The sequence below is a fragment of the Typopeltis vanoorti genome, chromosome 8 (genome assembly GCF_054136105.1).
Source record: "Typopeltis vanoorti isolate ZY-2024b chromosome 8, IOZ_Tvanoo_1.0, whole genome shotgun sequence".
NCBI classification, from domain to species: domain Eukaryota; kingdom Metazoa; phylum Arthropoda; class Arachnida; order Uropygi; family Thelyphonidae; genus Typopeltis; species Typopeltis vanoorti.
In genome coordinates this window covers 132,675,536-132,693,877 of record NC_143556.1, presented here as the reverse complement: position 1 = coordinate 132,693,877, position 18,342 = coordinate 132,675,536, and the positions used below count along the sequence as shown (strand labels likewise).

General features: G+C 37.4%; 1 protein-coding gene across 10 annotated transcripts in view; it reads left to right on the top strand.

Moving 5' to 3' along the window:
* LOC150104358 (intermembrane lipid transfer protein VPS13A-like) overlaps positions 1-18,342 on the top strand; it is a 2,072,875-nt gene that overhangs the window by 557,740 nt on the left and 1,496,793 nt on the right. For all 10 annotated transcript variants that reach the window (XM_090396324.1, XM_090396319.1, XM_090396320.1 and 7 more), the window contains one exon: positions 14,702-14,883. In XM_090396324.1, the coding sequence (XP_090252450.1) occupies positions 14,702-14,883 (182 nt within the window). The remainder of the gene's footprint in view (positions 1-14,701; positions 14,884-18,342) is intronic.

Genomic DNA, 18,342 nt, shown 5'->3' with positions numbered 1-18,342 from the left:
GAAATGTTTTGCACATTTTATTGATTCTCCATTTAAGATGTGGGCAATGTTTTCAATGTTTCTGCTTATTTTTGTTGTCTTTTTACTACTGATTTTCATACCAAATTTATTACAACATTTACTCAGTTTAGTAACCTTGTTGAAAGTTGTAGTTCACACTACAACTTTGATATCAACTTTAATACCACTTTCATTAATAATGTGATCTATATAGATGATGAATAACAGTGGAGATAAGTGCACTCTTGTCTCCTGATTGACCATCAGACCATCTTCTAGTACCTCCTTCAGTTCTAACTGCTGACCTGTAATCCAAATATGGACTAACCATTCCTTGAATCCAAATATGGATTAACCATTCATTTACAGCAAATAACTGTAGGATTTTATTATTATTGTTATTAAATGACCTCTAGGGAGTCCAATGACTCATTGAGGGAGGTCATCTACTCTATAACTCTCTGTCTATACCACTCATTTCACCAACTACAATGAACTGCAATTACCATCATCATCTATCACCTACCACCACCACTGGTCTATTCACAGAGAGTCATAAACAGCCATGCCCACAGCAGGATTCGAACCCATAGCCTTTTGGCTGGAGAGCGGATAGGCTAACCACTCGACAACCAGGCTAGCTTTTCTCTCAGTATCTTGTCATATGCCTTTTCCAGATCTATGAAATGTTCATAGGGATAGGGTGCTGAAGGGTCAAAGCTGTATAACTGAGAGGAGACCTCCACATAGCCTTTAAAGGAATGCGGAGAACCGACCAGGGCTTCTGACCTAATGTCCAATCCTCACCTTCTCATGGTGCACCCTGTTGGGTATCTACCTGGATGCCGAACGAACGAGGATGGGCTGATAATTTGGGATTTAGCTGACCAAATTGTATTCTTATTGGCTTAAACCAATATACAAAATGATGGTATAACATGACGAAATTTCATGCCGGCTGGGATGTCGCCCAGTTAAACAAGATCCTGTTGTTTTCTCCAGGGAACCAGGGCAAACAGCGAAAAGTCAGCTACTGGAACAAATCTGAAAGCACACCCCAACTCAACATTACCAGAGTTAAAGATCGGTACTATCAACATAAGAAGCCTGAAAGGCAAAGAAATGGAGCTAGCTGAGGAATTAGGTAAGTACCAGATCGACATAATAGGGGTGACTGAAACAAAAAAGACAAAAGCTGGTGAGATCTTTCTGAGCAATAAATACAAAATGTTGTATTCAGGCATTGACAATCAAGGAAAAGAATGGGTAGCCATACTATTCAACACTAAATACTAGGATAATCTTCTTGAATGGCAGGCAGTTTCAAGTAGAATGATGTGGGCAAATATGAGAATGGCGAACTGGACAATGAGACTGATTTGTGCCTATGGTCCCACAGAAGGTTCTACTAAGGTAGAAGTGGAGGAATTTTTTGACGCTTTAGAAAAAGCAACTGACACAATGAAAATTGAAAAGTTGGTCCTTGTTGGGGATCTAAATAGCAGAGTAGGAAGTGATTGTCAGACATACAAAATCCTCAGTACACTCTGGTGCAGGACACCAGAGTGTACAGAGGATTTGAAATTGGAAGTGATCACTATTTAGTCTTGAGCAGGATAAAATTGAATTTCATATTGAAAAGAATAACATGTAAGAAAGTTTTAAAGCTGGATTCAGGCCAAATAGAGGCTGTCAGGATGAGATCTTCACTTTATGACATTTAGTTTAGAAAGCATGGGAATATAACAAAGATCTGTATTTAAGTTTTCTCGATCTGGAAAAGGCATACGACACGGTGCCAAGAGAGAAGCTATTCAATACATATAGTGTATATAGTGTCAATGGGACATTATATCAAGCAATACTTAGTCTTTATTTGAGTTGGAAGTCAGCAGTTAGAATTGAAGGAAGTACAGGAAGATGGTTTAATATTAAATCTAGTGTGAGACAAGAATGTATATTATCCCCTCTGTTATTCATTATCTATATGGATCACATTATGAAGGAAAGTGGTATTAAACAGCATATCAGAATTGGAGATGTTAATGTCAGCTCTTTGCTTTATGTGGATGATGTTATACTTCTAAATAAATCTGCTACAAGTTTGCAAGATTCCCTGACTAAATTGAATAACTGTTATAATAGATATGGTATGAAGGTCAGCATTAAAAAGACAAGGACAATGAAAATAGGTAGAATTGGTGAAAATGTCAACTGTGTTTTGAATGGGGAACCTGTGGAACAAGTAAAACATTTCAGCTACTTAGGCACGATTTTTAGTGAAGATGGTAAATTAAATATGGAAATTGATAACAGAATCAACAAAGCTGATATGGTAAGAAGTCAATTGAATAAATTCATATGGAATAAGAGAGAAATTAGCCAGAACACTAAATTAGCTGTATATAAGACAGTTTTCAAACCAATTTTAACTTATGGATCTAAGAGCTGGGTCAGAAGTAAAACACTTGACCAAAGACTAGAGACCGCAGATATGAGAGTCCTGAGAAAGATTAGGGGCGTGAACAGATGGCATCAATGGCAATATCATATTAAAAACTAGGATATTAGGAAAGAACTTGACATTGTCAGCATCCAGGAATGGGTGTTAGCAGAGCTAATCTCAGGTGGTATGGTCTCTTGAACAGAATGGGCGAGGAAAGATTAACAAAACAAGTGTTCTCTGCCAGGTTGGCAGGAAAACAACCCAGAGGAAAACCAAGATATAGGTGGATTGATATTCTACAAAGTGCCTTAGACGATAGAAATATAAGATCTGATAATGTTGGAGTCTTGACAAGTAACAGACTAATTTGGAGGAAAATTGTATATGGTAAGTTAGTAATGATGTAAATTTTTCATGTAGTACTATCATATCCTATACACCCCTTGAGGATACATATGAAATGTTCATAGAGATCCTTGTTATATTTCCATGATTTCTAAGCTGTTTGGCTTAAAATGAAAATCTGATTCTGACATCGTCAATTTTGCCTAGATTCAGCTTGTTGTTCTTCAAGCTTCGCTTCCACAATTTTTCTTAGCCTTTTCTCAAGTATGAATTGCATGAATCTTATCATGAACACTCAGCATGGAAATGCCTGTGTAATTCTCACATTCAGTTTTATTTTCTCTGTCCTTAATGGTATCTCCACTTGACACGGTAAGGATGCTTGCATGCACCAGTGACCTCAAGAGCTATGCCAGGGGTAGCTAAGCTGCTGGTAGGGCTTTTCTAGCTGGACAGGACAAGAGGTAGGGGCCAGACTAAAAGATATAATCTAGTTCTCCAGGTTCGAGGTTTTGCATAAGGCTGGTTACCCATCAAGTAAAAAAATTCTATAACTCAGATTCAGGAACTGGAAAATTCATCAAATCAAAACAATGGAAAATTACCAAGAAAGAATCAAGGAAATGATTATGAATCTCATTACAGTACATTTTGTAAATGAAATTTACAAAACAAATAGAAGCTACTTAAATATCATTGTAGTATATTCCCCTGAAGAAGTAAGCAAGAGGAGTCCGAATATTTTATGAGAAACTACAAAAATAGTTAAATAAATGCAATAAAAATGACTATATATTAATAGCAGGAGATCTTCATGCTAGAGTTGAAAATAATTCAGTCCCAAATGTCTTATGAAAATATGGAGAAATTTGCATGAAATAACAGTGGTCAAGAACTATTTGACTTCAGTACTTCATTTTGGTTATTTCAATAATTTTGAAATAACCAATACTTTTTTTTAAAAAAAAGAATATAAATAAATATATTTGGAATGGCAGAGGAACAAGATCTATAATTGATTATATCATTACTGATCAGAAACTAGCTCTATGTGAGAGATGTATACAGAGAAAGTAAAATTTTTTCAGATCATTATTTAGTAGTCTCTAAAATAGAAATACTAACAAAATGGAGAAAGGAAGTAAATAAGAAAAAAAAGATATAGAACAAGTATACAAAGTATATCTATTACAAGAAGAAAACATGAGAATGCTATAGTAAGCATGATTAACAGATTACATAAAAGAAGCCCAAATCAGTGGAGATATCGAAGAAGAATGGAAAACTTTAATAGAGATAATGCATAAAGCAGCCTGAAGTACTTGAAAAGAAAAAAAAATATTAAAAAGAAAAGCATTAAAAATCCGAACATAGATATAGAAAATGGCATACAAATTACTCCTTCAAAAACATACAAAGGAAACAGAAGAAATAACTAGTACAGAAACTAATAATAGTACTAAAACCATAATACAGAAAGCTCACCAAGATTCTTGGGACATATTTATTAATAAAATAGAAGAAGACACATGAGAGACAAGACATAGCCCACAAAATATTAAGGAAATTAAACAATGAAGAAAGGGATACAGCACAAATCTAATAATACAAGAGGAACAATAGATAGAACATTATAAGAATTTATGGTATGACCCAAATTGATTAACAGAAAATAATGAAGAAATCAGCACTGATATGGAACCAATGAAATTGGAACAAGTAAAATAAGCAGTAAAGGTGTTAAAAAATAGAAATAAACCAGATTACGCATGGCATAAATACAGAGCTTTGGAAATATGGTGGAGAATATTTACATCACGGATTCTTAAAATTAAGAAATAACTCTTGAAGGAAATGTGAAGTTTCATCAAATTGGTCAAAAGCTAAGGCTATTATGATTATTATTAACATCTGACTTCCATGGAGTCAGAGACTAATTGTGGGAGTACACACTGTTGCACACAATGCTCATCCATCTATTCCTAAAATGAATTCAACGTGCCTATATTGACAACACACTCAGGCACTGCATTGCACTCACCAACCACTCCTCGTGCAAAGAACCTTTTCTCCTGGAAAGGCTTAGATGTTGGTTATGCGTTTTTACTAAATAATTTAAGGAAATTACAACATAAACTAGCATATATGGAGGCTGTTCAATAAGTTATAAGACTATATTTATACAGAAAACAGATTACCTTTAATCGTCATCATTTACATGGTCTTTTTCGAAGTAACTACCGAGAGACACGATGCATTTGTCCCAACGTTGCGTCCACTTCTTAAACACATGCGAAAGCCCGTTTTTTGAGAGTTCTTTCAAAACTGCCTCCGCAGCTCTTACACATGCTTTGTTGCTTTCGAAATGGCAGCCTCTTAGTGGTTTCTTGAGCTGAGGAAACAGCCAGAAATCGTACGGTGCGAGATCAGGACTGTATGGAGGGTGTGGTAGGATATCTATGTTGTTTCTTCTGCAAAACATCCACTACACAACCAGCAATATGTGGCCTTGCATTATCGTGGCAATAAGAAGCCATTCTTCAGCAATGGATGCTTCCTTTTGATGTGCTGTACCATTGTCTGTAAAACATCCGCATAGTATGAGCCGTTTACAGTATTCCTGGGTTCTACAGTGTGTTGGTAAACAATGCCTTCATAGTCAAAAAACATTATGGTCATAACTTTACCAGCCGATTTTACAGTTTTTGCTTTCTTGGGGGTAGGCGAAGACAGATGCTTCCATTCATATTATGTTTCATTGTAGGGTCATACTATGACCCTACAATGAAACAACAAAGTAGGGTCATAGTGATACAACCAAGCTTTATCTGCTGTAATGATGCGTTTTAAGAAGTTGTTGCCTTCTTATTCCAGTCTTTCTTTCCATTCTGTGCACACATCTACTCGATGCTGCATTTGCTCCAGTGTCAAGAGTTTGGGAATCCATCGGGTGCAAACACATTTCAGTCCCAAATGTTCAGCCATGATTGAGTGAACACTTCCCACAGAAATATTCAGACAACATGCAGCTGGCGTACTGTAATTCTGCGATCCTCCTTGATGATAATTGCTGCTGTGTTGAACATTGTCTCTGTGATGGACGTCGAAGGTCTTCCCTCACGTTCAAGATCTTCCACATTTTTCCTTCCTTCCTTAAAAGTTTTATGCCAGTGAAAAACACTTGCCCTCAACATTGCTTCATCGTGGAAAGCTTCACGTATCATGTTAAAAGTGTCCGATGCCTATTTTTGCAAATGCACACAAAATTTAATCGCATAACACTGTTCCAAGGATGCTTCCATTTCGACGACTGATCGCGGCTCGTAGGCACGCTGAAACAAGCTTGCGTTTAGTCACCTGACACTCTGGCACATCAGCCCATATATGCCATCTATCAACCTCTTTTGTTAATACAGACAGCAACATTTCTTTATTCCACAGAAATTAATATTGTGATGAGTGGTTTCGCGACAGTAAAATTAGTCTTATTACTTATTGAACAGCCCTCGTACATTAAAATAAATTTTAATATACTTCAATATTTCGGCAACGTCACGTTGCCAAAATATTGAACTATATTAAAATTTATTTTAATGTATATCCTAGTTTACGTTGTAATTTCCTTAAATTATTCAGTAAAAAAGAACCTTTTCCTTACTCCTCTACTCACACCTCTTTTTATACAATTTCTGGCAATGGCCTCTTGTTCTATCCCCCTCTCCCTTCTATGAAAAATCTTTTCCATGTTAATCTGATAACAACCCCGACTAGCTTATATATCTTAATTATATCCCCACCCCTTCCTCCTATTCATTTGCAACTTACATTCTCTCAACCTGCCCTCATACTCCACATTACAAAGACCACCGATCACTTTTGTGAATCTTCTCCAGACTCTTTCCGACATATCCTTGTCACCATGAAAACCTGACAATCAAATCTGATATCACTATCTATCTATCTATATACAGGGTGTTCGGGATAAATTTGACATATTTATAATTAATTATATTTTTCCGTAAGTTACATGTATTAACACACACTTCTCTTCATTTAAAAGTTTGGACCCTTCTTCATTCACATACAAGATGTCAGAAAGGATGGATAGCTGGAACCCACCTGAATCATGGAAGAGAATAACTTGTATCATGATGATTCGTGCCCGCCATCAAAATAAGGATATTACGACTGCTGCCCAATGCTCCCTGAATACAGTAAAAACAATCAGGCATGAACTAGAGACTTGCAATGGTGACTACGAGGATGTAGCAAGAAGAAAGATCCCTAGCAGACGATCTGATTGCGTTCGTACAGCAGAATTCCTCGCAAATCTGCAGGAACAGGTGTTGAAGAACCCTGGCATTGGAATTCGGGCTTTGTTCGTGGAGTTGCTAACTGTAGTCAAGCCCTGGATAACAAGGGTAGCCAATGGTAGGCCGTATGTATGGCAGCAGGATTCGGCCCCTTGCCACACCTCTGGGAAAAGTCAAAAATGGTTGTCTGAAAATTTCTACGACTTCACCAGTCCAAATGTTTGGCCTCCAAACTCCCCAGACCTTAACCCCATGGATTATTTTGTATGGGGCGCAGTTGAAAAAGACACCAATCGCACTTCCAGTAATACAAAAGCCCAGTTAATGGATAAAATTAAAACAGTTTTTGCGGCCCTTCCCAGGGAGACTGTAGCATCAGCTTGTTCGAGGTTCCGAAGCAGAATTGAAGCTGTGATCGATGCTAATGGTGGTTATTTTGAGTAAATCTTGTTGATAGTATTGTAATTAACTCTGCCTGTAATGTTTTTTTGTCAATTCATTAAATTTAATAGATACAAAGAAGATTTTCTTTTTCCTTACGAAACTGTCAAATTTATCCCGAACACCCTGTATATATTTAAGAAAAGAAGAGATGATTGTGGAAATTACAGAGGAATAAGTTTATTAAATACAGGTTACAAAGTTTACAATAAAATCCTGAATAATAGATTTAGAAATATTGCAGACAATCTACTCTCAGAAGAACAAAATAGTTTCAGATATAGAAGGTCATGTATAGATGATATTTATGTGCTGAAACAAATTATTGAAAAAAAGCTAGAATTTAATTTAGAGACTCATATGCCCTTTATAGATTACGAGAAAGCTTTTGATAAAATACACAGCAAAAGTATGGAATGTAATGAAAATGCAGGATATCCATTACATTTGGTATAATCTATAGAAAGTGTATATAAAGATACAAAAATACAGTTACAGTATTTAAAAAAATTGATGTTTCAGTTTAATTTTTTCAATTTCAGTTGAAGAAATTTAATTAAAATTGGACCATATAAGAAATGAGGAACATCAAAAAAGAACTAGATATTTATAACCTAAATGAAAAGATCAAGGAATATAGAGAGAAATGGAAAGAACATCTTAGGATGAAAGATATTGGCTACCAAAAGAGGTGGATAGATATAGATCAAAGGGAGAGAGAGGGAGGGAGGGAGGGAGGAATACCAGTGACAAGATTGTCTTCCTCTCTCTCTCTAAAAGTAGCTGAACTTTGGTTTGTTTTAAAATTTTCTGAAACATTCTTCTTTTCAATGTGAAATTCATTTTTATCCAGCTCAAAACTAAATTGTTTATCACTTCTAGTTTCAAATCTTCTGTATAATCTTGAGTTCTGAACCAATGGGAAAACATCACTATCGGCAATAACATAAGTAATGAGACTTCTTATTTCTTGCACTTCTCTCCATGTGAATTTTTGCACATTTTTCTATTGGAACATGGTATTAGTAATAACTGGTCCATGTTCTGAACAGAAATCCACTACTTAACATTATTATTAGCTTTGCACATTTCTTCAAATTTTTCCAAAATATTTCTGTATGTGAGGTCATAAATTCCTACTCTGCTGCTTAGATCTCCAATATAGACCAACGTTTCCTTTTTAGTTGTGTCAGCTGCCTTCTCTAATGTCTTGAAAAATTCTCCCTGTTCTTCCTTAGTAGAACCTTTTCTGTGACCGTAGACACAAATGAGTCTCATTGTTCAGTTTCCCATTCTGATATTTGCCAATTGTTGACCTGGGATATTTTCTTCCATTTTAGAAGATTATCCACATATTTAATGTTAAATACTATAGTTACTACTAGTTCCTTAACATTACTGCATGCATATAACATTTTCTATTTGTCACTTAGAAGGATCTCTCATATGCTGCTTAACAGACCTCCATCCTATCACAATGCCTCTTTCAAACATTGTCCATTCCCTTCTCGCAACCATTTCACAGGGACACAGTTGCACTGACTCGGGAATATTGTATTCCTCCAATTTTTACCTGGCTACAAACAGGATTTGTTACATGACATGATATACCTTGCCATGTAACAAATCCTGTTTGTAGCCAGGTATAAATTGGAGGAATACAATATTCCCGAGTCAGTGCAACTGTGTCCCTGTGAAATGGTTGCGAGAAGGGAATGGACAATGTTTGAAAGAGGCATTGTGATAGGATGCCATTTTGCAAGCCTGTATGTTTGGCAAATTGTTGACAAATTGGGCCATCCCAGGTCAACAATCAATAATTTGATACTGAGATGGAAACACTGGCAGTTAACTGTAAGTGCCACCCACAGTGGATGACCCACCACACTCACCGAATGGGACCTAAGAGTGTTGTGATGAATAATATGTAAAAACTGCCATTCATTTGACTGACACATTGAATGCAGACTTCTGGGCATTGACTGGAACACAAATCTGCACAAAAACATTCAGAACCGAGACGCATAACAGGGATTTCCATGGTAGGACTGCAATATGCAAGCCCCACATTACCTGAACCAGCATGCAGCATCATCTGCAGTAGTGCAAAGAGTGTACAGTGGGATGGGGAATCTTGGAAAGCTCTGTTATGGAGCAATGAATCACACTACACCCTCTGCTGAGCAGATGGATGGGTGTGACAGAAGCACAGTGAGTGTCTCTTACCAGAGGGCATAACCCCAACTATGAAATTCAGAGGTGGCAATGTGATGGCATGGTCCTGTTTTTTCTGGTATGGCCTCTGACCTCTGTTTGTGGTGCATTGAACAATGAACTTAGAGAGGTATCTGAACATTCTGAACAATGCAATGCTTCCTACTTTGTGATGTTTCTAGGGAACTGACCATAATCTCTTTCAGCAAGATACTGTGCCATAAGGCTGCTGTAACTGCATGGTTTGCAGACATAAAAGTTACCACACTTGACTGGTCTCCACAGAGCCCTGATCTCAGCCCTATTGAACATCTGTGGGATGGACCTTAGTGTTGGGTGAGGTCGAGAGTCACCCACCCCACAACAATCCAGGATCTCAATCATCGCAGTGAAAGGAAGTCATACATCTTATTAAGGTGGGTGCCATGGCTGTTTGTTTCTCACACTATGAATTCTGTTGCCTTCTTTCCAAGCAGTGTATTTTTGTCTTCTGTGTTTTAGTAACACCTATTATGTCGATCTGGTACCTATCCAATTTTTCTGCTAATTCCATTGATGATTCCTATCATAACTGTATTAATCTTGACCTCTGCTGATGTTAAGAGTGGATTTGTTCCAGTAATTGAGTTTTTGTTGTTCAGTATGGTTCCCTGACAAAAATAACCTTGTTTAACTATTGAACACCCTAATCAGTATGAAATTCTGTCATGTTGTGACATCATTTTGCATTATGGTTTTAGTCAATATGAATTCAGTTTTGGTCAGTTAAATCCCAAATTGCCAGTCCATCTTCAATTCTTCAGTATCCAGGTGAATTCATAACGGGGTGCACCATGAGAAGGCGAAGATTGGACAATAGGTCACAAGGACATTAGATCATTTATTAAATACCTTTATTTTCCTCTGCAGTGGTTATCTTAATACAATTTTAACCAACTAGTCATTTCCTAATAATTCTTCTTTTTGCTGGCCACACATCAAAAGACCTGTGTGATTTTTCGTGGGATGATTTTTATTTTTAATTGAAATTTTTATTTTTTAGATCCTCAACACTCATGAAAGTTTGCAAAGCCTGTAGCACATCAACATTAGTGCTATCCTCAGACAGCTAGAAAAAGGGTAAGAAGGAAAGAATCTACTGACTGTTTCTTGAATAGTTGAAGATTATATAGTGTTTAGGAAGGACAGAAATCAGAGAGACTATTCTAAAGAACAAAGATAGGTGGTATGAAAGAAGAGGAAGAGAGGTTGATTTACTGAGTTTGCCCATTGACAGTAGATGGTTGTTGACTAGCAGCTGTTTGTGTTCAGTAATTTCCAAAGAAAGTAGAGGATTGATGTTGACCAGTTCACCAGAATATTGTCCATGGAATTACCTGTTGAATTATAGAATAATTATATATATCTAATACTTTAATAAATTTAGTTTAATCCTTTTCCCAAGTGTAGGCAAACAAAGTTTTGCGCCTAAAGTATCTTCAGGACTGAGACAATTCGTAGTAAAGGTGGACTAAGCTCTCATCACTCCTTGTCTCAGTATCTCCCATGATGCAAAACACATCTCCTTGCAGACATGTATAATGCTATGCATTAAGGGAAGGGCCACTACCCAGACCGGTTTCGACCTTTATTGAGGTCTCGTCAGTGGGACGTCAATGGAGAGGTCATAAGTAAATATGACCTCTCCATTGCTTCTGCCTTAGTATCACCACTTCTGGGTCTGCCCCACTGATGAGACGTCAGTAAAGTTCAAAACTGGTCTGTTTTGTGGCCCTCCCCTTAATGCATAGCAGTATACATAAAGTGGCCCTTCCCATAATACAAAGCACATCTTTTGATTATGGGAGATACTGAGACAAGGAGTGAAGAGAGCTTGGTCCCACCTTTACTATGAGTTGCCTCAGTCCTGAAGATATTTCAGGTGCTAACTTAGTTTGCCTACATTTGGGTAAAGGATTAGACTAAATTAATTATAGTCTAACAAAGTGGAAAATAAACTTCTAATATCTAATACTTATTAAATGTAATTGACTAATTTCTGCTCATAGTTCACTTTTGCTGTCCATATCAAGTTACCTCCTTTAGCCTGCTTTTTTGTAGATCATATATAACTTAAATAACCATAAATCCCAAATCTGTCCATGTTTAAAATACAGCTCACATGTTTAAGGTGGTGCACCTAAAGCTTCCCTTAAAATCTCTGATGCCATCCAGTGATGAGCAATTAGGCTCATAGATGATCCCCTGCTTACAGATTCACTTCAATCTCTATCTCACAGGTGCAGTGTTTCAGCACTGTGTCTAGTCTACAGGTACTTCCATAGTCACTGCTCCAGTGAATTGGCAACCATGATTCCTCAACTTTCTTTTGCGCTGTTAATACATAAGCAGCAGCTTCTTCCAAGCATCCCTTTACTGTGCAACTGCAAACACACTGAACCTGCTTCTATTCTTCCTCTTTTATTCTTTCCACCTCTGTCCTCTGAAACAGTCTACCTTAGTCCTTATCTGTGATTTACACACACAGCACTATATGCTTATATGTTCCTCGATCTCTCATGTATGGGATCAATGTGTGTGTGTGTGTGGGGGGGAACTGATTATTACCAATTATATTATGCTGAGTAAATAAAACTTTCTTTATCAAGACTATCTCTAATTTTTTCATTCATCCCTTTTACACCTACCTTATTTAACCTCCTCATATTTGGAACATGTTCAGACATTGGTAGTACTTAACTCATGCCCAACTCTCATTCCACCCAACTCTCATTCTTCATTCCATTCTATAGTTTCAAACAGTCTCTTTAGCTTTCCATAATTACCTGTAGTTCCACATATATCCTTTCTTCACGGATGTCCTCATATGACTGGCTTCCACCCAGGAGATCACTTCATGGTCACTCTCACCAGTTGGTGGAAAGAGATTCAACATCCCCATGTACAATTACATCTTCAAACAAAATTATCAAATCCAAAATGAGTCCTGATCCCTGAATGTCCTCCATTAGATCTTGCTTAAAGAGGATGCTCTCTCATTCTTCTTCCCAGTCTGTATTACCATGATAATGACAATGATAACTTCCCATAAAAAATAATAATGAAAATTATCATCAACATCATTATAAAGATTATTGTAATTGTTTTTGACAGATTTCCACAGTCATAGACACATTGCTCAAAGTTCAATATAATTGACCCACCCCCTCCCACATGCACACCTTTCCCAACTAATAAACAGTCTGCTATTTATTATTCTAATAAAATCTCCTCTGTCATATTCCTTTCCACCAATTTTCATTCACTCAGTATTTCACAATAATTATCAGGAAAGATAGAGGAAAAGATTAGTAAAAAATTAGAATCTTAATTGTAATGAACCTTAGTCATTTGTCTCTGAGCCTTTTCCACTGTTTGTTTACTGCTAACCATCTCACCAAATCTGCTCATAGATGAACAGATTTGGCTATTATTTCTTTGTTTTAAAAATCTCTATATTCATGAGTTCATGTACATATAAAATAGAAACATTCTTTTGATTGTTTATATGCTATGGCCATAAATTTATAATTATTAAATTTAAATTCAGTATTATAAATTGTTTTTATATTTAATTTTATTTCACGATTAATTTATGAGTCAGCATGGATTTGTTAAATGGTGCTCTTGCTTTAGTAATTTAATTGCCTTTTATAATAAAGTGTCATGAGCAGTTGATGAGGGAAAGACATATTTTGCCTATTTTGATTTTATGAAGGCATTCGACAGGGTGCCATATGATGCTGTTATTTAAGTTGCAGCACATGCACTTGGATTGGTCAAGTTAGTGAATTGGATTGGGGATTAGCTATCTGATGGGTATCAGAGAGTTGTTTAGGATCTCACAAGTGGGGGTTCTACAGAACTCAGTACTGGGATCTGTATTGTTTAATTGTTACATCAGTGACATTGTCAGTGGACAAACTGCAGGATGATGTTCAGTTGTTTGCAGATGATGTGAAGCTAGGAAAGGTTATTAGTAATACTGCAGATGTGGTAATAACCCTCCATGAGAATTTGAATAAACTGGACAGATGAGCAAATCAATGGAGATGTCAGTTTAATTCAGTAAATGTTGAAGTCTGGAAGTTTGGAATACATTGATGGGAGGCTGCATACTTTGTTGGAGGAACTGTACTGGAGAAAGTGGGAGAGGCAAGGGATCATGGGATGATGATTGAAGACCTGAAATTCAGGGAATATTGCAAAGGTGGTGAAAGTAACCCAGAGGATTCCTGAATACTGAGAAGGCCGCTAACCAGCAGAGATAAGAGTTGTCATTCTGTTATATAAAGCTCTGATCAGACTACACCTGAACTATTGTGCTTACATTTGGTCACCAGTATTTGAAGTGGATAAATTTACCTTGGAAATAGGACTGAGGCAGATTACTGAGATGATATCAGGTCTGTACAATGTTAGTTATGAGGATAGACTGAGGGAATGTGGACTGCAATGTTTGGTAGATAGGAGAGGTGATATTATTGGGATATTTAAACTGTTGAGAGTTAGTTACAGTGTTGACAATGTGGAGTTCTTTTGTTTGGTAGAACGGGGGGGGGGGAGAAGAGGGAGAACAAATGGCTTTTCCCTGAAGTTGTAAAAGGAAGTCATGAGCAAGAGGATGAGGAGTGGTTTCTTTGCATGGAGGGTAGTTGAACCATAGAATGGATTGTGTGGTAGAGGTGAGGGCATGTACAGTGAATGAGTTCAAGGAGTGGTATGATAGACTTTGTGTATTTTCTAGGATGGGCTTCCTATGATGATTCTTGTGACTCCATGGAGGTCCTGAATCATAATAGTAATAATAATATAAGTTTTTTTTTTTAAAACTGTGAATTTCATTTCACTTGCTTTGTTATTTTGTATATTATATATGAATGCTTTTTTCTCCCCTTACCAGTACGCCAGTCTACTTGGCTTGTTCAAATCCTTTCAAAGGATGGAAGTAAATCAGAGGTACCGAAAATATCAAGCATTTGTTTCAGCAAGAGAACAGCCTAAGGAGTGGTGGAAGTATTTTTATACTGCTGTGGTTGAAGAATATGTTCGTCCATTCTCTTGGGAAAGAATTAAAATGCACAGGTGTGTTGTGTAAACAATTTAAAAACATGCAACATGTTGTTAATATCCTGTTTCCCATTATTATTATTAATTATTTAATAACTAGTTAGCAAGCTAGAAAACAAATGGCATTTGTTTTGCATATTCTAATAAAAATGTATCACTTAAAGAGAATATAGTTATTCTATTAATGTAGCTTTCCGAATATTTTTGAGAACTGTGTTACATACGAGGTGGTTTCAAAAAGTTTTGAGACTAGCTCCGTTTACGAGAAATTACTTTATTTATCTACATTTAATTTATTTATCTGCATTCCCAGCTTTCTTTTCACTTCTGTGATATTCTGTGATTTCACTTCGAAGCATGTCAAGGACCTGCGATTCGCGCTGGATCTCCACAATGTTGTCAAAACGGTGACCTTTGAGCTGGATCTTCATCTTTGGGAAGAGGGTGAAGTCTGCAGGAGCCAAATCTGGCAAGTACGATGGGTGCAGAAGTGAGATCATGTTGTTTCTGGTGAGAAACTCGTGTGAGGAGAGCTCTGTGACAGGGTGCATTGTCATCGTGGAGCATCCAGTTTTTCGCGCAACACAGATCTGGTCACTTTTGCCGAATGTCTTCCCTCAGATGCCTCAAAACCTGGCAGTAGAACTTGCTATTGACGGTCTCTGGCACCTGAGGACAAATTCTCAATGCACAATGCCGCGAATGTCGAAAAAGATGATGAGCAAGCACTTGATCGAGCTACAGACCTGCCTCGCCTTTTTCGGTCGTGGAGATGATGGGCTCTTCCACTGTGAAGACTGTTGCATCGTCTCAGGGTCGTACCCGTACACCCAAGTTTTGTCACCGGTAATGATCCTCGACATGAAGGGTGGGTCATCCACGGCACGCTGACTGAGTTCTTGGCGGACTTTGATGCGGTGTTCCTTCTGCTCCTGGGTCAGCAGCCTGGGGACGAATTTGGCAGCAACACGACGCATGTTCAAATCACACATGAGGATTGCCTGGACTGTTCCATATGACACACCGACAATGGCAGCAATGTTGTGGAGTGTTCTCTGACGATCCTCATGCACAAGTTGCCGAATGGTTTTGACATTTTTGGGGGTTGAGCTTGTTGAAGTTCTTCCTGATCTCTCATCATCTTCCAGTGATTTCTTCTGCTTTTGAAGCACGCATGCCACTCAAAACACCTCGAACGACTCGTTGCAACATCGCCGTAAACTTGCGAATCATGTCAAACTTCTCTGTGGCAGATTTCCCAGTTTCATGCAGAATTGCACATTTGCTCTTTGTTCTAACTTGCTGTCCATGATGAAATCGCAGATGTGGTAATGCAAGTGGTCAGAATAGCATCAGTTGCATAGCTCCCGATGTACACAGGACGACGTCCTTTGGCACACTGACTTATGAAGGTAGGTGCTCCCTGTGACTGAGCGTGCAGCCTTGTGCTGCCATCTGTTGGCATGTTACAAACCTAGTCTCGAAACTTTTTGATACCGCCTCGTATATGTGTATATGTGTGTGCTTGTATATACATTTTGTTATTTTACTACACCTTGGTTTTCTGATATGGTAAAATTTGCAGATTTTGTATTTAAAAAAAAAAAAAAATTGGTGTCCCACTTTAGACTATATGTCCTGCTTCCAGTGCAAAGAGCCATGGTCTTGCATAGGATGATGAAATTCCATCTGCCATTTAAGAGATTCATAAACATCCATGCACAGGATAGGATTCAAAATCACTTCACTGGATAACAGATATGCAACACCTATGCTTCACTCAGCCAACCATTCATTGCCAAGGAACAATTACCCAGTTTGGTTACTGTAAAACTTTTATATCTCCATATTTAAGCACTTTATGTTGAATATGATGTACTCCAGCTGCCTTTCCACATATCAGATCAATTCTAGTACTCAGATGTATTCCTAGTTGCTTTCCTGCTGGATATTTTCTATAATTTCTGTGTAGTTTGCTACCTCATTTAATAATTCTTCCAAGTCATTGCTCTAGACATCAAAAATACCCTTTCCTTAATTTTCTTCAGCTTTTCTTCTTTTTGTGTATGTGTGTAGTTTATGGACTCAGTATGTTTACTTCTGTCTCCATGAGCAATTCAGAAATAATGTCAGAAAATTACTGACCAGTGATTTTTAAGGGAATGGTGTGTTGTTGTTGTTGTTATTATTATTATTATTAACACCAAAGTTCCATAGAGTCAAAAGACTCATCATGAGAGGTACACACTCTTACACACAAAGCCCATCAAGCTATGCTTTAAACTCATTCATTCATTGTATCTACATTCACTAGAATGTGAGGCAATGCATTCCACTTACAAACTACTATCCATGCCAAAAAAACGCCTCCTCTGCTTTGCTCAAGTCCTCCTTATAATTTTCAGGTAAGGCCTCTTGATCTACCCATCCCTCCCATTCTATGAAAAATTTCTTCTATCTTCATCTGATAGCAATTCCTGATCAATGTATATGTCTTGATCAAAACTCCTCCCTTCCTCCTATTCACAAGACTTTTCAAATTTCCTCAATCTGTCCTCATACTCCACATTCCAAAGAAAAGTTACCACCTTTCTGAATCTTCTCTGGACCCTTTCTGACATATCCTCAGTAAAATGAAAATGAGGTTACCCAATCTGCACAGAGTAATTCATATGAGGCTTGATCAAGGCCTTACACAATGTAACCAGAACCTCTTTATTTCTGCATGCCAAGGTCCTCCACATTATCGCCATTATCGGATGTGACAACATCACAACTTGTACATTGGAAACCCTAAATTTGAAGTCTTGTCTACCACTCTTCCAAGGTAGGTAGACAAGACTTAGCTTCTCAACTTTCTCCAAAATTTCCACACAAAGTGTGTACTTTGCTTCCCATTGTTACTTATCAAATTTAAGAATGTTGCACTTTGCAATAACTGACTGTTCCATACTGTTGCCTACTCATACAGTCCATTCAAGTTATCCAGTAAGGTCATAACTGCTACTTGATTCCTCATCACTCTCCCCCAGTTTTGCATGATCTGCAAGCAGTTGTATATCACAAGTTAAACTTATTCCAATATCATTAATATATAAATTAAACAAGAATGGTTCCAAAACAGCCCCCTTTGTGGCATACCACTAGTGACGTTCCTCTTTTGAGATAGTGCCCGACATACACAACTTGCTGATACTTATCTGATAGCCAGTCACCTATCCAATTCACTAGTCTGTTATCCAAACCCATCTGCTTCAGTTTGGTGACCAACTTGTGTGTTAATTTATTAAAAGCCTTTGCAAATTCTAAGCACACTACTGTATATGCATCTCCCTTGTCCAGTACACTGGCCAACTTCTTATAGCACATAAGTAAGTTGGTAAAACATAATCTCTCTTTAACAAACCCATGCTGGCAATCACAAAGAATACAACTGATATCAACACCCTTTTGTATCGTATCTCTCATCAACCT